Genomic DNA, 23,574 nt, shown 5'->3' on the forward strand with positions numbered 1-23,574 from the left:
GTAAACATCAGTCTTTCTGCTGACTCCATTGATTTCTTTAGGTGATTCATGCTCATTGTTTTATTTGATTTCTTTATATCTGTAGGCAATGACCTCTGGCTATTTCTGCCTGTGCAATGCAGGCTGGACAGGCCCTAATTGTACAGAGAACATCGATGAATGTATCAGCAACCCATGTCAGAATGGGGGCACCTGCACCGATGGGGTCAATGGCTACTCCTGCGAGTGCACCAGTGCCTGGACAGGACCACAGTGCCAGACCGCCCAGCAAGGTACAGCAGAACTCCTCCCCCTCCTTCCCTCCTGGGAAATGGGACAGCGGGCTTCAGCGAGTAGATGCTTGGTGCCTGGCATTATCATGTGAATAAGAACGGAGTTATAATGTGAAAAACAGCCCTGTGTTTGGTGGATTAGAGGTCCCAACCCAAATTCCCTCCAAGTCAGAGTTTTCCATGAGCTTTGTTTATGGCTGTTTTGTTTAGCAGTAGGAACGCAACAATGAAGTTGATCTGCAGGCCCACTGGCTTTGGCTAGATGCCAGACATCCTAAAATCAGATCTCTGTTCCCGAGAAAGTTGTCTGGAAAGCTGGTTGGAAAGAGGATCCAGTATAAGGAGAACAAAAGAATATATTAACGTTTCTTTTTTGTGCATATTATTTCATCTGTTATGAAGTGAAAGGTCCTGATGTTCTTAGTCAAGAGGAAAAGCCAGAACAGGGTTTCAAACAGAAATGTAATGAAAGAAATGTTAGGTATGAAAATGGGGGAATCTCAGTTTTATACCAACTTCAAAGTTTTCCCTTTTCCTCCTAATATAATTTCTTCTGTTTGTTTGAGAACTTTTTTTTGCCATTAATTTTAATTAAACAAGGTCAGGATAGCATTCCAGTGGGTCCAGTGTCCCTGTGACAACAGTGGCTCATTTTTATTGTACATTGCTAAGAAGAAAGCAAATTACATTTTAATGTAACACAGTATGTAAAAGTTCCACTGAACACCTGTGAAATCCACCCTGTTTTAGAACTATTTTAGGCTTTTTTCTATTTTCCTGAAGTATCTAACTAGTAATGTTTTATCATGATTAATTATTAATATTTTATTATTAAGTCCACAGGGGGGAAAATTTCTTTTTAGCCATTTATAATAAAGGGATAGAAACCCAGATTTTATGTAGTAAGGAATCATACTGTACCACCTGTCTTTTAGTTTTTAATCAAGGAAAAAATAATGTATTTTCTTATATGGTCATTTTGAATCAGGTTGAAAAAGGGTGAGATGTTTTAGACAGATATTTGAAATAAAATTATATTCTTTTTACCCCTTCTTGAGACAAAAGAGTTTGGTGAGAATTAGCTATTTCTTTAGAATCAGTTCAATGTTAAACTACAGGTGCTTGGTGCACATTGTAGCTATATGTGCATATATATTGTATTTTGGCTGCTTTACAGACATATTTTTCTGTAGCTGTTTGGAGTTCTCAGTTCCCAGGTATTGAGAGTGAGAGGAGAGACCATGGTGTATCATGAGAGGGATTATCAGGCCCAGAAATCTGACCAAAAAGAATAAACAGAGCAATAAAACTTCCTGAGGATATCTTCTATGATGTACCACTTCTGAGAAAGACAATTTCACATCATGTTAACTTCAAAATGCAAAATGTTATTTCATTGAAGGGGAAAATCTAGAGATTCAATCTGGAGGTATCCTTCTGGAAGCAAAGCAGTTTATGGACACTATCATGAGACACTCTCAGTTCCCAGGTATTGAATGGTTCAGTGAGACAAGAGACCATGGTGTATCATGAGAGGGATTATCAGGCCCAGAAATCTGACCAAAAAGAATAAACAGAGCAATAAAACTTCCTGAGGATATCTTCTATGATGTACCACTTCTGAGAAAGACAATTTCACATCATGTTAACTTCAAAATGCAAAATGTTATTTCATTGAAGGGGAAAATCTAGAGATTCAATCTGGAGGTATCCTTCTGGAAGCAAAGCAGTTTATGGACACTATCATGAGACAGAATCAATATCTTTTGGCAGTAACCACATGTTCTAACTGACATTCTTTCTTCTTTTTCCAAGAATTATTTTTTCTTTCAGGGAATTTATGCTTTTCTGAGATATCATTCCACTTGAGAGGAAATCCTAAAGATCCTTTTATAGAAGTATTTTTCAACATTGTTTTAAATGTTTAAGAGGAAAAAGCTATGCAAAAAAAAAGATTTTGTTTTAGTCTGTAGAGTAATAGCACAAAATCTGTTTAATTTTCTCTCTCTTTTTGCAGTTTGTGGAGGATACCTCTCAGGCTTGAGTGGGACTTTCAGTTACCCTAACAGCCCAAACAGCCAGTGGTACAGCAGTGGGGTCAGCTGTGCTTGGGTTATTCAAACTACTCCCAACAAGGTAAAGTAGAGTTCAGGTTAAAGAAACCCTCAGTCTGTAGGACCCCTCGGCTTATCAGAGCAAACATGACTGTCTTCATGCTACATGTTTTCCTATGTTGTGATCCAATCCCCTCAGAATAAATAGTTTTTCAAAAGGATATATTTTAGATCCTTACAAGCCTTCAGGCTCCTTAGCCTAATGATTTGCTTTTTCCAAGCTTTTCCTAAGCAGCTGAGAGTTGTAGTTTATTAACCTACTCCAGCTACAATGTTCTACATTGATTTAGAAGGTGATCTGTGAATGGATGGATGAGAAAAGCTCTGCTCTGCTCTGGTGGGCTCCATGGGTGGCTCCTGAGCTAAGTGAGTTGGTCAGAGCCTGGTGCTGACAACACCAAGGCTGTGGCTTTGATCCCCGTGCGGCCAGCTCTTCACTTATGAGTTTGACTCGATGATCCTTCTGGGTCCCTTCCAGATCAGACTATTCTGTGATTCTGTGACCCCAAAACACTTTCATGTTTCTGATATCTGAGTACAGAAATGTAGAATGCTTAATTCATATTGTCAATGCCTTTGTGTAATAACAGCATCTGATTTTTTTTAAAGGATTGATTTTTAACTGCTGCACATAGATGTATATTCTGATTCTGATCTGCAACTAACAATGCCACTTGTGATATAAATAACCACTACAAAATATGCTACTTCATAATTTATCATTAAATTTCTTACCTGGGATCTAAATATTTGATGTATTTTTGACATTTTGTGGAATGAATTAAGTCATTTTATAAACCAGTGCTTAACAGTGGTTTATACAGCATTACACACACAAACACACATATATATATAAGTGGGTGTGTGTGTGTATGTATGTGACATGTCCTCAGCCTTAAGCTAGGGACCACTACTGTCTTCAGCAGGGCATATTACTGCATACCAGTGAAGAATCTGAACAAACTTAAAGCTGTGCATGTCACTAAGTATCCAGAATGGGATTTAGAAACACTGATTTTATTTGTGCAAAACAAAATCATTGAAACTTCTAACTCCCATTACAACCCTTTGAACCATAGCAAGAGTGAAAAATACTAATTATCTGATGAAAAAAACTTCCAAGGGAAACCTGGAATAAAGTATATTATGCTGTTTCAAGCTTTTCACGTGGCTTGAAATTTACACATATATATATTTTGCACATTTAACACACACAGGCAAATGGTCTCAATTATTCGTTTATAGAAGTAATGCTCTTTCCAGAAAACGTCACTGACTAAATTCTTATCTGTCTGTCTATCTTCTTTCTTTCCTTTTGACCCTTAAGATTCTTTGATATTCTTTTCTGTCCTGGAAATGACATAAAAGCTCATAGATTCTCACAGTTGCATAGCTGCTCTATAAAGTTTATGTATAGATAGTGTCTCAGAATGGAGAAAAGAGATATTTTGTTTTCTCTCTTCTATTAGATTCTGCGTGTTACTTTCCCATTCTTCCAACTAGAGACAAGTAATCAGTGTAACTCTGAATTCCTTCAAATCCATGATGGGCCTTCAGTATCAATGCATATGCTTGGAAAATACTGTGGCTTCCCGGGTCCTACAGAGCTTCTCAGTTCCCACAACTCTCTGTATTTTTGGTTATACTCAAACCACACCATTACTGGAGGTTTTACTGTTCATTGGGAATCTCAGGATCCTGGTAAGTTGAAGAAATGCAAAGCATCTTCATGGTTTTGGAGTAAAATGAATTACTTATTTGCTTTGATTAGGAAACTATAGGAACAGAAGGACAGTATTTTTCAACAGAGTGAGACTGAAATATATATCACTTGAAGATACTTTCAAACTCTAGCTCTAGGCCTCTGCGTGAATAGCTTTCTGCTGTTTTTAAGGCTGCTTTACACTTCCTGTGAGGAATTCCCCAAAGAGCATGTGTTTCTGGGGAGAACATTCATTTAGTCAGTTCTTATTTGTCACAGAAATATCTGGTACTTCGAGCAAGCAAGTTAATTGTTTGTTCTGCCACTGACAATTTACAACAGCCTAAGTGTTCCAAACATGATAGATTATAGGGAACTGGATTTTAAAGAATGTGTGAGGTTTTTGGTGTGATTTGTTGTACATTTCTGCCTGAATTCTTGGTAAGGCTAATTGGGTGATTGTTCCAGATGGTCTGGCAATGCATTCCCAGAGATAAATTTCAAATCATCTCACATAACATTAAGATCACTTCAGTGTTCTGTGTATTATCTAGAAACAAAATAGTGCATTGGGTTGTGTCTTGAATGAACCATAAAGTAAAAAATGCCATTCCCTTATTTCTAGAAATATTTCTTGAATGCTTTTAATATGATTTTTGGTGGGGGTTTTTCTTTCAATTGCCATTATTAGATCGATAATTACTAATTGACAAATATTGAATTAATACTTTGAGTACTGAAAAGTGAATGCAGATATTTTGGAGGAAAAAATAGCACTAACAAAAAAAAAAAAAAAACCCAAAAAAACCCAAAAAAAACCCAAAAAACCAAAAAAAAAAAAAAAAAAAAAAAAAAAAAAACAAAAAAAAAAACCAAACCAAAAAAAACCACCAAAACCAAAGAGAGCCGTTTAGACGAGATAAAGCTAGCTATTTCCTTTTTTTTTTAAATGGAACTACTCTTGTGATAGGATAAAAAATGGAGACTATTTACCAAGTACAGAAATCCAGATTAATTTTGTAAATCCAATCCAAACACAGTGCTTCTGATTATTCTTCTTAAGGCATGTTCATCATGATTGGGTAACAATCTGTCTTTTACTGTGCAAATCAGGAAATATTTGGAGTTCACCTTTTAAAATTGCAGAATTAACTGCAAAATTTAAAGGAAGAAGAAACCTACTGGTTTGTTTGGCTTGGGCTTTGCTTTTTAATTTATTCTGACCCGAAAGTGGTAGGTAGTTTTGACACTACAGGACAGTTCATCTTCTGACACGACATGTGGTGATAAATACTCTGTTGTTCCCTGTCTCTTTCTGTTAGAATGTGGTGGTGAGCTGACAGGTACTTACGGCTCGATAAGCTCTCCAGGATATCCTGGTAATTATCCTGTAAACAGAAATTGTTTCTGGACCATCTCAACCAGTCCTGGCCTCCTCATTACATTTGCTTTTGGCACATTGAGCCTGGAACACCATGACAGCTGCAATTATGACTATTTAGAGGTAAAGTGTAATTGTGAATTATGACAACATTTTGTGGATATGTTATTGCAAAACAAGATATTTCAAAACTTTTGTATGTACAGAAGGGGACTCTTTGAAAATTTAACCCTAGGTTGAAAAGCTCTTTTTTATTTACATATTCCAGCCATCCATGCACAATCAGAGACAATAGGACAGAAAGGGGACGAGAACCTGCTTCACTGAAGTCAGTGGAAGTCCTGTGACAAAAAGGATGTGATTCAGGCCAAATACTTGATGGGAAGCTTTCACTTTCTTACAAAGTTCAGTCTCCAAACTCCTTGTTAAATGTCAACCCACAGAGAATTCATGAGCCTGTGGGAAACTATTCAGGAAAGGGATCTAAGACTAATAGATTCATATCGTAGCTTACACAGCCATCCACAACTTGATGTATGAGCTTAGGGCTTTTTGTTGAGTGTGACATAATGCTTACAGAATTCAGCAATACCTTCTCATGGAAATGAGAAGCCAGTTTGGAATAGCATGTTGTGTGCAATGCAGAGCATGATTTCAAGAAAGCAGTTCAACAGTAGATCTCCTGACACTTTCCCTTTCACAAAACCCTTGATGACTCCTGGTAGCAGCATCACAGTTATGCTGGTGGATCTGTTTCTTGACCAAAAAAAACCAAAAAAAAACCAAAAAAACAAAAAAAAAAAAAAAAAAAAAAAAAAAAACAAAAAAAAAAACCAAACCAAAAAAAACCACCAAAACCAAAGAGAGCCGTTTAGACGAGATAAAGCTAGCTATTTCCTTTTTTTTTTAAATGGAACTACTCTTGTGATAGGATAAAAAATGGAGACTATTTACCAAGTACAGAAATCCAGATTAATTTTGTAAATCCAATCCAAACACAGTGCTTCTGATTATTCTTCTTAAGGCATGTTCATCATGATTGGGTAACAATCTGTCTTTTACTGTGCAAATCAGGAAATATTTGGAGTTCACCTTTTAAAATTGCAGAATTAACTGCAAAATTTAAAGGAAGAAGAAACCTACTGGTTTGTTTGGCTTGGGCTTTGCTTTTTAATTTATTCTGACCCGAAAGTGGTAGGTAGTTTTGACACTACAGGACAGTTCATCTTCTGACACGACATGTGGTGATAAATACTCTGTTGTTCCCTGTCTCTTTCTGTTAGAATGTGGTGGTGAGCTGACAGGTACTTACGGCTCGATAAGCTCTCCAGGATATCCTGGTAATTATCCTGTAAACAGAAATTGTTTCTGGACCATCTCAACCAGTCCTGGCCTCCTCATTACATTTGCTTTTGGCACATTGAGCCTGGAACACCATGACAGCTGCAATTATGACTATTTAGAGGTAAAGTGTAATTGTGAATTATGACAACATTTTGTGGATATGTTATTGCAAAACAAGATATTTCAAAACTTTTGTATGTACAGAAGGGGACTCTTTGAAAATTTAACCCTAGGTTGAAAAGCTCTTTTTTATTTACATATTCCAGCCATCCATGCACAATCAGAGACAATAGGACAGAAAGGGGACGAGAACCTGCTTCACTGAAGTCAGTGGAAGTCCTGTGACAAAAAGGATGTGATTCAGGCCAAATACTTGATGGGAAGCTTTCACTTTCTTACAAAGTTCAGTCTCCAAACTCCTTGTTGAATGTCAACCCACAGAGAATTCATGAGCCTGTGGGAAACTATTCAGGAAAGGGATCTAAGACTAATAGATTCATATCGTAGCTTACACAGCCATCCACAACTTGATGTATGAGCTTAGGGCTTTTTGTTGAGTGTGACATAATGCTTACAGAATTCAGCAATACCTTCTCATGGAAATGAGAAGCCAGTTTGGAATAGCATGTTGTGTGCAATGCAGAGCATGATTTCAAGAAAGCAGTTCAACAGTAGATCTCCTGACACTTTCCCTTTCACAAAACCCTTGATGACTCCTGGTAGCAGCATCACAGTTATGCTGGTGGATCTGTTTCTTGGTTACTCTGTGTTTGGAGGAAATTTCCTATGAGCTTTCCCTCCACCCACCATCCATAATACCTCTGGGGTCTCAGAGATAACTTAAGAAGTGTTGGTACTGTTCACAACTGGCACACATACAATAATCCTAAATGTTGATCTGTCATTCTGTCTAGATTCGTGATGGCCTTCTTCCACAAGACCCTGTGCTTGGTAGATACTGTAGCACTGGATCTCCACCCCCACTCCAAACCACTGGTCCATACGCATTTATTCACTTTCACTCTGATGACTCAATTACTGACAAAGGCTTCCATATTGTGTACACAACATCTCCTGGTAAGTAAAATACTCAGGATTAAAAGTCGGTAAAATACTCAGTATTAAAAGTCTCTGAGATAGAGATAACACATGAATGGATGTAATTAACACTTGCTCTTCAATAATATAGTAATTCTTTTTGATTTGCAGACATTGTACAGAAGCAGTCTCAGAAGGAGTTACTCTACTTAATAATCTCTCTATTTGTTTTCTTCTTCTTAATATAGCAGATCCAAGCTGTGGAGGAAATTTCACAGAGAGTGAAGGAGTTATCACATCTCCTTTCTGGCCAAACCCTTATGTCAACAACCGTCAATGTGTTTACATTATCCGACAGCCAGAGAATGAAAAAATATTCCTCAACTTCACCCATATGGAGCTGGAGAGTCATAATGATTGTTCAGCAAATTATATAGAGGTGATTCCCTTAATCAGTTGATATGAGAGTTTGATTGTATGAGTGTACAAGAGCATGTATAACTTCTGTCCCAAGGACCACTGCAGAAATAGGTGTTAATTAAACAGCTAAGTATATGAATTTTCTAGGGTCCAAAAATCACAGGGGCTGAAAGAGCAGGATGGTGCATTTGGAGGGAAGCAAAGATTAAGAGAATGAGAAAATCTGTCTAGCTTAACATTAATTTTTAATAGTCTGTACATGATTAAGGGGGAGTTTGACATCCATTTGGTAAATGAATGTCAACTGCAAGAAAAAACAAATATTAATGCCATAGCTGCTATGCAGCATTTTCTGGAGTCAAAGTGTTATCTGGAAGATTTTGATCTGACACTGAAAGGAAACACACCATATAAATATTTATACACATATTCCTGGGGAAAGTGGTTGAAAATTCGTGGAGGTATTTACAAGATGTGTAGAAGTGGCACTTAGGGACATGATTTAGTGGTGGGCTTGGCCAAGCTTGGTTTGCAGTTGGACTCTAAGATTTAGAATTCCTTTCCAATCTTAATGATTCTGTGATTCTATATACATATATAAAGCTGGGAGTTTATTGTTGCCATAACTGAAATCTTACAAGTCCAATTCAAGAATTGTTCTTAGTCTAAATCTAACTGGCAAAGAAAACAAAATGGTACAGTTGGAATGTTTCTATATGGAAAATGTAATAATAATGCATACTAATGTCAGTACTTAGTGCGATCCACTTGAGGTGATTTTTACTTCTAGCTCTCTCTTCTCTGGTTTGCAATGTTGTGTTACATACAAATTTACAGCTGTAGGGTGCCTTTTAAGTACATGAGTACATGAAAACTATGGTATTAACTTTCTTTGCTACCCCTAAGCCCAGTTTTGTCCAGCTCTGGTCTGCCCTGCTGGAGCTGGCCGCAGGTGAGGGCTGGTGCAGGCCGGGCAGCGCCTGTCCCAGCGCCATGGCCAGGGAGCAGGGCAGCCCTGGGCCACGGGCACCTGCTGGGCTGGGCAGGGACAGAATGGGGCAGAGGCAGGCCAGGATGTGAGCTACAGGGGGGAACCTGGCTCAGCAGAGCCCGTGGCCAGGCAGGGCAGGGCTGTGGGGAGACGGCGACTGACCGGGCTGCAGGTTTGCTGGCAGGGACTGACAGCCCTGAGGGGCTGACATGGCTCCTGGACGGTGGCAGGTGCAGGGCCCTGGTGGAGGCAAGGCTGGCCCCAGTGAGTCATGGTGGTGCCCTCAGAGCCTGACAAGCTCTCCGTGTTGATGGCCTCTGTCCCTTCTATCACAGCATCCCTGCTCTCTGTGTGAGCCCCGACTCACCATGTCTCCAGGCCTCTGCTGTCGTTCCCAGCCTGTATTTCTCTGTACAGTCACAAACACCTTATCCCACGTGGGATGGCTGCTGGGTACTGCTGCCTGTATAAAACTGTGCCTGTGCTGTGCAGAGCTAAATGGAAGAAAACAAGCTGGGCACAGTCAGTGGTTGATTTGCGAAGGTGCTGCCGCAGCTGAAGCAGGTGGGAGCCATCCCTGCGGCCCCAGAGCAGGGTCCAGCACTGCCAGCCATGCAGCTCAGTGGCTGCACAGGTTGGGTTTTGTATTTAATCTCTTCTTGACCAGTGAGGAACAGGCCCCTCTGAGCTCTATGCTGTTGGTCTATTTTCAAAAGATGTTATTGTGTTGTCATCGTTCCCTTCTCTCCTCCTGTAATTCAAAGACCTAGGCTGGAACGAAGTGTAATTAGTTTCTGAAATGAGAGGGGAAGTGTGTTTAATGAAAACAGACAGCTTTTGTTTGTTTGGCCTGCTACTCGTCTTGCCTAATTGCTGGCAAAACAGCAGCTAAATTCACAGCAGCCACAAAAACAAAACCATTTCTGTTGAACACCATCGGTTTGTATTAGTTCAGCAAGGCATTTACCTCACTGTTTTCTGATCAGTCACAAGCCCTTCAGTTTCCATGTGCTTCTGCCCTCCTCTTCTTCCTGCCCCCTCACTCTGTGGCTCAGCCCAGAGCAGAGAAATCAGACCGACATTTTCTGGCTGGGACAGTCAGTAAAACCGTACTCTGTACCGTGCTCTGTTATTAAGGCCTGATTTTTTCATGTGTTCTTTTATAAAATACTCTCCCACTGGTTCATCTAGGGAAACAACTTTTGGGTGTTTATGTTACTTTAAAAGTCACTCTCCAACAACTCTTTTTTTTCACTTTGAGGTGCAGATTATTCCATTCCCTGGCTAAATCAGGAAATCTGTAGAGTTTGCACAGGGACCAGACACAGCTCACAGCACTTGGTCAGGGAGGGATGTTTAGTTGCTTATTAAGGAAGGCATCTGCAATAAGAAAAGAGAGACAATAAAACTTATTTGAGAAAAACTGTGACGTGATGATGCAGAGGTAAGATGCTAGCCAAGGCAGTTCCTTTTCCATGCTGTCCTTCTAGATGGCAATAGGAGACATTACTCACATACATGGTTTAGAGAACCTATTATTTTTATCACTACTCACTTGACTATATAAACAAAAAATGTAAGGAGAATCAGCTCAAGAAAAACATGTGAACTCCTGTGAATTACCACTCTGGAAGTTTTCACTGCTTTACAAAGATTTACTAAATATTTTGGAATATTTATTTCTTATTTATTTCTGACAGATTCTGATGTCAGCTGCTCTGGCATAAATCCAGAATAATTCTGTCACCTTAAACTCAAATTCCAGGGAAATTGGAAATATCTGTTGGTCAGAAAGCCATCTCACCAGCTATAGACTGCAAAGCTGGGCAAGCAGGCCAGCCACTGCCTGTTCACCAGGTCACTCATGAGGGTTCCTTTTACCTTCTCTCCCAGCCCATGGATGAATACAGCTGAGGAAGAAAGAATTGGTGATGAGAGAGGACCTGAAATCTCAATGTCCCTGGTTTGCCAGCGAACTCACTGGAATGATTTTTTGTCTTTGACAGCATGTAGATGCATTTAAAAGCAGTTCCATCTACATGAGCTACCACCACTTTTACAGCAGAAAAGAGGCATTTTGTGTTGGGGAGAATCTTTGGGACAAAAATTGCATTTTTTTGCTTGAGCAGGGAGCAGAGGATCCATCTTTTGGACCTCAGGTTGTTGTTGCCCACTTGAAATGAGATGGGCACCTCAGAGATATACCAGGGCTCTGCCTGGATCCCTGGATGTAGGTATTCTTACTCATGGAATATGGATCCAGGGTCTGAAGTCTTGAGGTACTTTCCCATCTACTCCCCTTGATAATCAGGATTTATAATCAACTTTAGGGAAAATACATAAGATACATTTTTCCTTGGATTAGCAAATTGACTGAGGTCAGTAGAAAGGCAGGGCAGAAGGTAAAAGCTGGATTCTGTGATGTAGACTCATTGCCATTATCATGCATCAAACCCTTCACCTAAAACAGTGAAAAGATGTCAGTGTGCCTCTTTATTGCTTTAGGAACTTGGAGTTGCATCTCCTGTTAGTGAGCTGTCTGCCTGCGTCGATATATGGATGCAGACGCTTGTTCTGGAGAAGTGCCATTGAAAAATTACTGGAAACTTCATGGCCAGAGCAAGAAAAGAAAAAATACCATTTTCTTTCCCCACCAGATATTAGTGCTGGCAAAAATTTCACAGCTATCACTGTTGAGCACCCTACCTGTCTCTTTCATCCTAAAGGTGTCACTTTTGCAAACACAAGCCCAAATAGTGCTAAAACCGTGGTTCATAGAGAAGATCATTTAATCCTAATGTCCTGTGGCAGCAGCATGTGTTAGTGTCTTCTGTGCTGATCATCGGGTTGTTCCTTTGAGCTCTCATAAGTCCTGTGCTTGTGCCAGTTACAGTGATGGCTCTTTGCCCCTCTCATAAATATGTAAAACAGCTACTCCTTTTGTTATGTGGCAGCTCTTGGGAGATTATAGTTTTATCTGGATATCAGATCCTAGTGCTTTTATGATCTAACACTTTCCTTTTTTTAATGACTAGGTTCGAGATGGTGACAGTGAGATGTCTCCTCTTATTAGAAAAATCTGTCATAATACACTCATGTCTGCAATCACTTCTACCAGCAATGGTCTCTGGATCAAATTCAAGTCTGATGCTTCTGTGCAGAGAACTAGCTTCAGGGCTATTTATCAAGTTGGTAAGTGGAACTGTGTTGCACAGTGAACTTCCCTGTAATTTGGACACTTTCAGTCATTTCCATGATATAGTATTCATATAATAGGTTGAAGACAAACTTCAAAAGAAAGGAATGAACAGAACAGAGTCAATTTATTTATTTAAAAAGATGTCTGCAGTAGGTTTGCTGTAGGCACTCCTAGCATGCTTGGAAACAGGCCCTTTGTTGCTTCTGACCTTGAGATTACCTCAGATGGTTAGAGCATGGTGCGGGTTGTGGGTTTGATCCTCATGTGGGTCATTCATTTAAGAGCTGGACTCAATAATCCTTGTGGATCCCTTCTAACACAGAGTATTCTGTGATATGATAATAATGATTCTGTGATTTGATACTAATGATTTATCACTTGATGCTGACATACCAAAGATGTTATAGCTTCAATTCTGCCTAATCTTTTTACTTTCATTTTGCTTGTCTTTAAGTTCTTAACCACCAACAAGCCTATCTGTGTCTGTGAAACAAATGAGTCAAATCCATTTATTTTCATGGGCACAGTTTGGTCTTCTGTAGAAGCATACTTATGCTATACCTACAGTAAATTGTTCTTTTAAATATGTTTTAATACTACTTGAGAGATCTGTAAAAACTGCTGAAATAAGATAATTTAGGGTTAGTTTTCTTCTAATTTCATAGTTACTTGATATATATCATGCATCATCATTATGATACCTTCCCTGAAATCATTCATCACAAGTACTGATTCTTGGTGTCTCTTGGCAGCCTGTGGAGGTTCCTTGTCTGGAGCAGGCACAATCCATTCACCTTATTACCCCAGGATGTCCCCTCACCCAAAGACCTGTGAGTGGATCATCTCCCAGCCAGCTACCAAAGTGGTGATTCTTAACTTCACCGACTTTGACATTCGAAATACAACCACTTGTGATTCGGACTACCTCGAGGTAAGGAGCCATGCACATGCACTATGGATAGCAGATACGTATCTGCAAGCTCCTTCTAATACTCATCTCCACCTAAGTGGGAGTTCTTGACAGGTGAGCACTCCTTCCAGCAGTCACAAAAGCTTTTCCAGGTTCATAATGGGGTCCCAAAGCTTTTCTTGGTTCTCCACAGATGTCATGACTGTTTTGATAATCAAAGACAAGTATCAGGTTTCTTTAAACAGGCCTGGTTTGGAAGGGTTTTGTGCCATTTACTGCTGAGGGTGTAAGATCTCATCTTTTCTCTCCTCCTCTGATAGGCATAAAGTTTTATTTTATGTGCCTGTACTAGAAGCCACATGAAGAAAGGGTAGAGTTGACTTCCTAAGGATCTCTTTTATATAGTTCTTATGAATTACTTTATGCTTAATATTTGAATGTGTTAAAAATTCTATAGGATATTTTGAATACACTGTTCTTCAGGTCAGAGACGGCAACAGCGAAGACTCTCCTGTTTTGGAGAAATACTGTGGTACAGCTGTACCCTCTAGAGTGCAATCCACACGGAACAATCTCTATATCAAATTCAGAGCTTCCTCACTTACCAACCTTGGCTTCAGAGCTCAGTACTGGCCATTAGATACAGGTAAGGATTGTTGTCTGTGTAGACTGTTGGGACTTTCCAAATTTTCCCACAAACTGAAAACAACTGTCAATCAAGTTTTAGGATGGTGTGATGGGAAGTAAATTCAGAATCAGTTACCATGTAGTATGCATCAAGAAAGAAGGACTATGAAATTTCAGAAAGAAAATTAACCAATTTTATAAGTGTCTGTTTTTTTATAAACATGTAATTTAACCTGATGTTTTAAATCTCTGCAGTATGTGGAGAGACTCTCACTGCACCATCAGGAACCATTACAAGTCCTGGTTATCCAGATGTGTACCCACATGGGATTAACTGTACCTGGACTATCAACGTTCAACCTGGCTACTTTATCCGCCTGACATTCACTTCATTTAACTTGGCATTTGATTATAGCTGCAGAAAGGATTATCTTGAAATATATGACAACAGCACTGTGCAAAAATTGGGAAGGTAAATATGTCCATTAGCCTACAGACCTGTGTTTCTGTGGAGTGAGCACTGCTCTGTAGGTCTTGACATTCAATTTGCTTCCTTAAGTTTTGTGTATAGATTATTTTCTTTTCATCACAGAAAGAATAGCAGCAATTTCTCTGCTAGGATAGCAAGGGCAGCTTGCTGCTTGACCATGGAAGGAGAAGCATGTTTAATAAATAATATATTGGGAGAAACTAAGTTGTGTCTAAAGGATAGCTCTTTTAAGGACAGATTTCAATAGCTAGCTTTGTCCTGTTCCATTAACATTTTGATTTATGGAAAATAAATTGAAAAGCATTTATATGTCTTTGCCTAGAAAAGACAGGATTTTAAAGACTTGCAGAAGTGAAAGATTACTTAAAAGGCTGTACATTTGGATATCTGCAAAAACTAGACCACAACCTGCATTTTATGAGATTTAGTTTTCATTTTCTTCTGATATGTGATTTTATCTTAAGGAAGAATATTTTCTTTTATTTCACTTCTTCACTTGGTGTATACACAAGGTTTTCTTGCTGCCCTAGAACTCAAGAACATTTTAATTACTTGGGAAGAGTATCCAGCTGCAGCTATAGACTGAAAATAGTTAGTTGGCTGACAGGATAGTATTTTGGAAAATAAGGAGCAAATCTCTCATAATGAAGAACATTTTGCAATCTTAGTGTTTGGCCAGCCACTCTGACTCCTACAAAAGAGCAGAGTATTATGTAGGTACAGCACAGTATAAATTCAATAAGAATTTGACAATTGATGTAAGTCAGAGTTTCTTCTCTGATCTTGCCATGCTTCAGATTTGTACCTTTGTACATGTAGTGTGCTATTTAGTCCCATGATACAGGGTATATGCCTGGGATCTGTATCATCCAAAGGAGACAATTGTGTATGTGTAGCTATTCAAACTTCACAGCAAAGCTGAATTCTCTTCCAGTGATACAGATGCTTTATAAAGTACTGCCATTCAGTTTGGGGTATCTTTTTGCTGCAGATATTGTGGAAGATCAATTCCACCATCTCTCACTAGTGGTGGCAATACGATGACATTGTCCTTTATGACAGATCACAGCATTGCATCTGAAGGTTTCTCAGCTAATTATATCTCCCTGGATGCATCGAAAGGTAATATGTCAGTCTGTTCGTTATGCAAATTAAATGTTTTCAGCTGTCACTGTAAATAACCACTACAACAAACAGAAACATTATTTTCTGTGTTGCCAGAAGACTTCCTGGTGCCTCTTCTACTCCTTCTTATTCATTCTACTTTATTCAAAAGCTTTTTTTACTCCCTAGGAAAGCGGAAAGCAATTTCTGTAAGCAGCATTGTTGCTTTCTTTAAAAAGTCAGTAAGAGCTGACATGGCAGAACTGCATGAATTATTTAGGAAAAGTATTTTCTGAATTTTCTTTGTCCATTCTGAACTGAGTATGTGTGATCCAGGAAACTTAGTGATCATGGACAACTCAATTGGATGGGAGTCTCTTGGGTGCCATAAAAAATTAATTTAGTCTCTGTAAGGTTCAATATTGATGGTGGGTAGGGAAAGGACAATTAGGATGATATCTGATAAAGCAGAAAAATAACCTGAAGGCACAAGAGATTTTTTCATTACAACCCAGTGCAACATTTCTCTCTTCACTAGAGTTCAAGGCTCCTGTTATGCATTAAATCCCTTCTTTAAGTATTTTCTAAAGGGCCAACACTTAGATCAGTGAGGTAAAGGAAGAATGGCTGCTCATTCTCTCCATCCTCTTCTCTTTTGGACATTAGGAGGAATTTTTTCACAGAAGGGGTGGTTAAACATTGGAATGGAGTGCCCAGGGAGGTGGTGGAGTCACCATCCCTGGATGTGTTCAAGAAATGACTGGACATGGCACTTAGTGCATGGAAGGTAGAGGGACAGGGTCTGCCTAGCAGAACTAAACCACAGAAGAGGCAGAGTGGCACAAGGAAAAAAAAAGCAAAAGTGGGAACATGTTTGTAACTGGGATGTTTGTTATCCATCACTAACCAGTTTATATGTGGTTTCTGTGTGTGAGTGCAGACTACAAAGGATTTGTTAGATGAATACCAGAAACTCACAGTGCTCATCTATGCAGCCATAAACTACTGTTCATTGTTTGCTCTTAGTTTCTTTATTTTTCCTAATTCTTGAATTTATTAAACCTGTTTAAAAGCAGCAAATTTTCCAATTCCTAACTGCTTTCTTGGTGACATCTTGGAAAAATTGGCTATTTTTTTGTCTCTCAACATGTGTGTAGGTGAGACCAGTACAGATTTTGCTACTGTGGTTCTATTCACTACAAGATAACTTACAAATCCAAAGAAACAATTTTCTCAGCTGCCTTCATTTGTATTTGACTTATCTGGCATCAAAATCAAAAAGCCAGTACAAACTATTAAGATTTAATGAGAACTATTGCAAGGAGGTAATTTCTATTTCTTAGAAAGTAATAGGCAATAAAACAAGTTCTACTTTTAAAAATCTTTCCAGGAAAACTCTGTAGTTTGAAATCTGAATTCTTACTAGTGAGAAATTGGGAATTTCTCATCCTTATAAAGTCTTTTTTTAGCCTTTGTTTGCAACTGCAAACTAAACCTTCTGTAAATATAATTATTGCTTTTCAATCTGGTATTTTTTCTTTTTAACTCACCTCAGATTACTGTTTCATGGGTGGATTGATTCCTTCCTAAATATTCTTATAGCAACTTTTCTCAGAGTCCATCACGATCAAAGTATTATTTACTCACCATTAATCTGTATTTCTGTTGCTGTTGTAGCCATATCTGTTTCTGTCATTTCAATGCTCTCCAATTTCACAGTTCTGCCTCCTCTCTCCTGTATTTGCCTCCTTTACCACCACTATTTGATTGGTTTTCTCATCTTTCATCCAAAGCACTGCAATATGTGTCATGTGGAGTTCCAACAACTTCAATGCTGTCCCTGTAATGTTTTCAAACAATGCCTTAAAAATGCACATCTGCTGTCTCTTCAATTCTTTTAACAACTGTATAATATTTATATATGAAATGAGTGCTATGTAATATCTTAATCCAAATTCTACATAACACCTAGGATTTTCTTTTCCCATAATGAACACAAATATCTTTGCAACTCTTCAGCCAATCTGCACCAACTCTCAATTTATTCTCACCCTTGGAACGATTGCTTGAATAAATACTTTTTAATTTCAACCACTCCATCTTGTATAAATATGGTAAAGTGGGAGACAACTGCTGAAACTGAGAGTAGTAAACTTACAAAGAGGCTGAAACTATAATTTGGTTTTTTTACAAAAATTTGTTTCTTTTGGTCCAGTACAAGCATAGCAGTATCATAAAGTTTTCTTAAATACTGGAGAGCTAAAATTCATTTTTATTAAGAGCAAAGTGTTTTGAAATTTCTGTGGTCTGAGAGAAGGCAAACACCTATGGGTATGTGGATTTTGCTGTGAGAAGCAACTCCTCACTTCCCTGCAATCATATAAAGTTTAGTTTTCCCACTAAATGTGTGATGTTTAGGTCTGATCTTCATATCATGTATATCCAGTTACACTAAGGTAGCAAATTGTTAAGCATAATAATGTCTGAGAGATATACTAAAACTATTATTTTTTTTCTTTACTTTTTTTCTCTGCTAAAGAAAATATGGTTCTAATAACGTTTCTTGTGCAATAAGAATTCTTCATATTTTTCACTTGTGTTTTTTTAGCCAGCTAGAGCATAACCAATATCAGAACTTGTCAGAGATGTTCTGGTTCATATTACACATTTCAATAGTCTTTTGCCTGGAGTTATTTCAGAGAGAATGAGCTGTTGAGAACATGGACAAGATTGTCCCTCCTCCCCCTGCCAAACAAATTGGAGTTAAAAAAAGAAGGATATGTAGGAGTGAATTTTTTTAAATGCATAATGGTACCAAGTTTCTTCTCCATGCATCTTGGTAAACAGTGGTTTTGTTAGCATGGCTTATCTGTGATATATTAAATACTTGAAAAGTAGCGTGAAAAGAATAAAAGGCAAAACTATATTTCCTGTCAAAAAAAAAAAAAAAAAAAAAAATTGAATGCCACAAGATGCAGCCATGGCCCATAAAGTGCAAACAATTGTTTTAGCAGTCTGCCAGCCAGTAGCTGTGAATAGCGCATGTAGCAGCAATACAGATGGAAATCCTTCAGTCAGACATGCCCTCATGGTAGTCATTTTAAAATGTGTATCACCCACTTCAACTATGGGTACCTTGGATTCTTAATTGTTTGCCATTCTTCTGTCATTTAAAAGAGAAGGTTACATGGAATGCAAGGTAATACTTTGATTTGTTTCAAAGAGTCCAGGTCTCAGCTACCAAATGGATTAATGTCACAAAAGCCATGTAAGTGTTATGGTAGATTTAGGGGTTTCTTCTGCCAGTTTTGGCCGACCACATCACAAATAACCCATGTAAAAATATCGAAAAAGTCTTTGAAAGACTTTAGTCCTTCCTGGAACTTTCGTTCAGGGTCTTGATAGACACAGGCCCCAATTTTCCTATAGGAATAGTAGTGGAGTCAGTGCTATTATTTTTTCCCCCTCAAACTTTTTCACAAATAAGTGGGAATTCATCTGTTTTACTTTGAATTGAGGTTTTAGCAGTGTGTTTTGTTGGTTTGTTGGTTGATTTTCTGTTTGTTTGGGGTTTTAAAAATTTGTTTATTTTTTTAAAGATGCTTCATTTCAGTCTTTCTGCTGGGAAAAGTTAACCATAACAAAGTTTTTAGCAGATTGCCTTCCTGATGTACTTTTTATTCCTGGTCTTTCTCTGGCTTTGGTGAAAGATAATTTTTCCATATTATCATCCTGAATTGTGAATATTATTTATCAGGATAGGTAATCTGGTTTTAAAAAGCTTCATTGCGGATTATAGGTTACTTACAATGACTGTTTGGAGAAGCCAGAGTTTGAGAAGGATAAGGAAAGAGAAAAACATCTGTGAATCCATGAACTTAAAAGTGTTCCTAAAAGTGTAGTATAGATTTGTGTCTTCTTCCATGATAGCTGAGAACAAGTTGAAATCTTCATTCCCATCTTCCTGACTTAACCCAGCAATTGTTAGGGTATGATGCCTAACTCTGGTTTTCAGCTGAATAAGCAAGGATGAGAATGGAAAGTAATGTCTGACAAATGGGTGTGTGCAGAGATGTGCAGAGAATGGTTGAATGAGGTTGACCTAAGACAGAAAATAAAACTGATGTTCCTAAATGTGTCTTGGGCAACTGCTCAGCTCACCCCAAGTTTCAGGAAAAAGGCTCAACTGGCTGGCACCTGACAACTTGTTAGGCTGCTGTAGCTTGGCAGTGTTTGATCAGGGTGTTAGTCTGCCTATAAAAGCCAAAATATGTCAGTACAACTCCACAGTGTTTAGGTGTAAATCAGCAGAAGGCAGACAGAGATTCTATTTGAACCATCATAACCAGTATTTTGAGGGAGTTTGGGTCTAACATGCTACAAAAAACCTTTGTGTGCCTCCAAGTTAAAAATCAGCTCCTCACTTCCCTGCATCTGCCAGCAGCAGTAACAAGGCCCTGAAATGCAGATGTGCTTTCACATTGCCTGTGGAGAAGCATATACTTCTTGTGATAGTTTCTTCTTTTTTTTTCCTAAACATGCATGGTGCTATATAAAGAGTGAATATTTAGGGATCTCAGTTTTCCTTTGGTACAGTGAGATTGAAAGAAAAATCCCATGTTACTGCACTATTGCTTGATTTTTGATTAATTAGGATTGTGGCAACTGATTGGTATCTCTTTAGGGGGGAAAATATCTGGATATAATTTTCTACATTATGCGTGATTGCACGAATGAGTAGTACAAAAGCTGGCATTTTTCTCTGCTATTGGCTATTACAGTGGGGTACTGCCATTTATGGCATTTTTTCCAGAAAAGCTAACATATTCAGTACGAAAGTCAGAAGGCAGATTGAATAGCTTTCAAAACCTCATACACTGGGCAAAGCAAGATGTGTGATTGTCCTCAACAATTGCCTCCTGTTTTTCATGAGCTGTAATAAGTGTCTTCCAACTAAATTGAATTCATGGTTTTTTCCAGACATATAATAATCACATATATTATTAGACTGCATTCTGAACTTTGGCAAAGGAGTAAAAGTACTTTTTTTCCCTGCTCACTTTGCTAAGTATTCATGGAAGTGTCTGTTATTGCCCAAGCACACCCCCAAATGTTGTTAGTGAGGTGAGTGCTAAAGGGGAATGCCAGCTCTCCTGCTGACAGTAGAACACCATAAATTAATCCAGTTACCAGAAAAGAGTTGGCTGTCAAAAAATGTGGGTTCATCTATGCTTTTCTAAATCCTCATAGCAGCCAGCATATTCCATCTATACTTGGATTTATTTCACTGTAGCCAGAAGTCTAACATTTATAAGGCAGTCACTGTTCCATCTTCTGTATTTATTATCCCTGAGCTCATAAAGAAGATTGGTAAGTGAAATATAAAGCAGTACAGAGCATCCAGTTCAAAACAGCACACTTGGGATATAAGTTTCTGTCTGGGTTCCTCCCAGGAAGAAAAACTTTGGTGAGGGAGGAAACCTGGACAATTCTGTGGAAATTATTAAAAGGTCTGATAAAAAAAAAAAAAAAATTGGCTTCTCTAGTGCTAATTTTACTGTAAGGGTTCTTATCTAGTACACCAGTTTTAATATTGTACAGGTTGAAAGCTGGTAGTCTTAGTCTCTGAGAGAGTAAGTAATGGCAGTATTGCAAGAGCTCTAATCATCACGTATACACAAGTCAGACACCTATCCCTCCAAAAGCAGGAGAAAACAAATATGCACACATTTTCTTTTTAATTTTTTACTGCTTTTTCTCTAGTGGTCTCTTAGGAAAACTTGGGTCACATTTCTAAGTCAGATTTCTAACCCTTCGTCAGCATCCTCAAGAAAACATATGACTTGAGGATCTGGGGTTTGATGATAAGCCCTACATATCACAAAACACCGTGGGAGCTGGCAGCACAGCCAACAATCCATTATAAGGATTTTCAAAGCAGCTCAAAGCTCTTATGATGACCAGGACTAAGCTGTTTATTATATGCATACATTAAAGCATATTGGTGATGAAACACATAAATTATTAAAATTCTAAATAAAGACTTTCATAGATAATGATTTTAGGTAAACTAGTGCACAAAACCTTTTCAATTTGTCAATACCAAAGCACAAGCCAATGGCAGAAAATTATTGACCTTTTTCTGTATCCTATTTCTCTGTTCTCCCCAACATGAGTCTGGAGCTAGCTTTGGGAGTATTTATCCCACAGAAAATATTTGCAACTGAGGCCTTCCAGACAACCCAGAATGAAAAAAAAAACACCATTAAAAATACACAATTAAAATCAAAAGTGTTTTAGTAGTTAGATTGGCTGGAGAACAGACATGGAAATGACCTACCTTAGACATGAAGGGCCTGAAGCTCCATCCCTTCCCCCTAAATTGTTATGCAATTAAAGAGTTAAGCATAAACATTGCTACACTGAAGCTGTGCTGTACTAGAAAGCACATCTCAGAGAACTGTGGTAACCAGCTTAAATTATTATTTTACTTGCTCTCTCAGTTCTATTTATAATTAGTCTAAATCTGCCTATTTGGTAGGAACTATTTAATTTCTTATATTTGCAACCTGTAGGACCTGAAATGGGGAAATGGAGGACCAGAATGTGTTTCCAGGCTCATCAAATCCAGTCCACAATTTTGTGTTACTCGCCCTTTTTTTTTTATCCCTATGTCCTATTTTTTTTTTTTTTTTTTTTTTTTTTTAGCTAAAAGCTACATAATGTGGACTCCTCCTTAAATTAGTCAAACTGTATCTTAAGAACCAGTGGACTGTTTTCTCCTTTCTGCATCTGTTATGCTGATTGGATCATTGTTCTAGAAACTAACTTCCTAATAAAAATTTCTCCTAATTTCTATGTATATGTACTCATGGACATTTTTTAACTTCTGAATTTGTTCTGCCATTGAGAATGTGTTCTATTTTTCCTTTCTTCATGCTTCTTGATGTTTATCTGCACTTGCTAAGCCAAACAAGTTAAGCTCTTCTAGTGTCTCTTGATTACCAGTCTGCTAATTTCCTGCTCTCTCCACCGTCTCTGTCTTACTTGTTCCCATTTGATTTTCAGAACTTCAGCGCCCATAGTTATCCACATTTTTTCCAGGTGACATGTCACCATTGCCTTGTGCAGTGGCATCAGGATTTCCTGTTTTGCCTGAAAACACCTGACACAGTTCACATTTCTTCTTACCCTTTTCACAGCCATATCACAAACTTTACTCATTGACTGTAATCAACTAATAGACAACAATTCTTCTTTCCAAACACAGTTTCATACTATTTTATAGCAAATATTTTTATTCCTAGACTTTATGTCTGTGCTTTGAAAAGAGCTTCTTTTTAATTATTGCTTAGAATCTACCTCAGCTTTAGTTCACACAGTTTTCTTCTTCCCAGCTTATACATTGCTCACAAAACAAACAAACAAACAAAAAACCAACCAACCAACCAAAAACAAAAAGTTGTTCATTTAAATATAACACCTTAAGTAAAACTCTCGTGTCCTCAAATTCTAGGGATTATACCACTTTCCAACTTATTGTCCCTTATAGCCCAGAAAATGGGGAAAGAAGTTTAGATATAAAATCCCCTCTAACAGTTTTGACGGTGGGGAATGCTTAAAAACAATGTAGCTTCTCCTCATAGCTTGAAACTGTATTTAGTTTCTGCTTTTCAGAAATTCAGGAATCCTACCTTTCATGTTCAGCAAGACATCCCTTTCAGTTTCCATTCTCTGCTTACTTGGGCTTTAGGACAAAGCCATCTAGGCAGGTGAAACTGCTTTTATGTTGCCTATTTATTACAGTGTTCTGGTAAAAACTGAACAAATCAACTCAAATGTAAGAAATCCCATGAAACAGCTGGATCCTGCTTTAGTTTATACTGTTGACATTCAGCAGTAAGATGTGTCCAGGAAGAGTTATAATGCACAGAAACACAGGATGTTTGCTCCTCTGCCTGTTGAAAATAGAAACTTCCTGT

The 23,574-nt window shown here is 38.2% G+C and overlaps 1 protein-coding gene across 1 annotated transcript in view; it reads left to right on the forward strand.

Moving 5' to 3' along the window:
- CUBN (cubilin) overlaps positions 1 to 23,574 on the forward strand; it is a 144,072-nt gene that overhangs the window by 12,953 nt on the left and 107,545 nt on the right. The window contains exons 12-22 of the mRNA XM_041490048.1: positions 86 to 272; positions 2,290 to 2,408; positions 3,856 to 4,087; positions 5,411 to 5,592; positions 7,728 to 7,890; positions 8,100 to 8,290; positions 12,298 to 12,454; positions 13,214 to 13,392; positions 13,855 to 14,017; positions 14,254 to 14,470; positions 15,480 to 15,610. Coding sequence (XP_041345982.1) covers positions 86 to 272; positions 2,290 to 2,408; positions 3,856 to 4,087; positions 5,411 to 5,592; positions 7,728 to 7,890; positions 8,100 to 8,290; positions 12,298 to 12,454; positions 13,214 to 13,392; positions 13,855 to 14,017; positions 14,254 to 14,470; positions 15,480 to 15,610 — 1,921 coding nt within the window. The remainder of the gene's footprint in view (positions 1 to 85; positions 273 to 2,289; positions 2,409 to 3,855; positions 4,088 to 5,410; positions 5,593 to 7,727; positions 7,891 to 8,099; positions 8,291 to 12,297; positions 12,455 to 13,213; positions 13,393 to 13,854; positions 14,018 to 14,253; positions 14,471 to 15,479; positions 15,611 to 23,574) is intronic.

This window comes from Pyrgilauda ruficollis, unplaced genomic scaffold (genome assembly GCF_017590135.1).
Source record: "Pyrgilauda ruficollis isolate IOZ18807 unplaced genomic scaffold, ASM1759013v1 scaffold12, whole genome shotgun sequence".
Classification (NCBI taxonomy): Eukaryota; Metazoa; Chordata; class Aves; order Passeriformes; family Passeridae; genus Pyrgilauda; species Pyrgilauda ruficollis.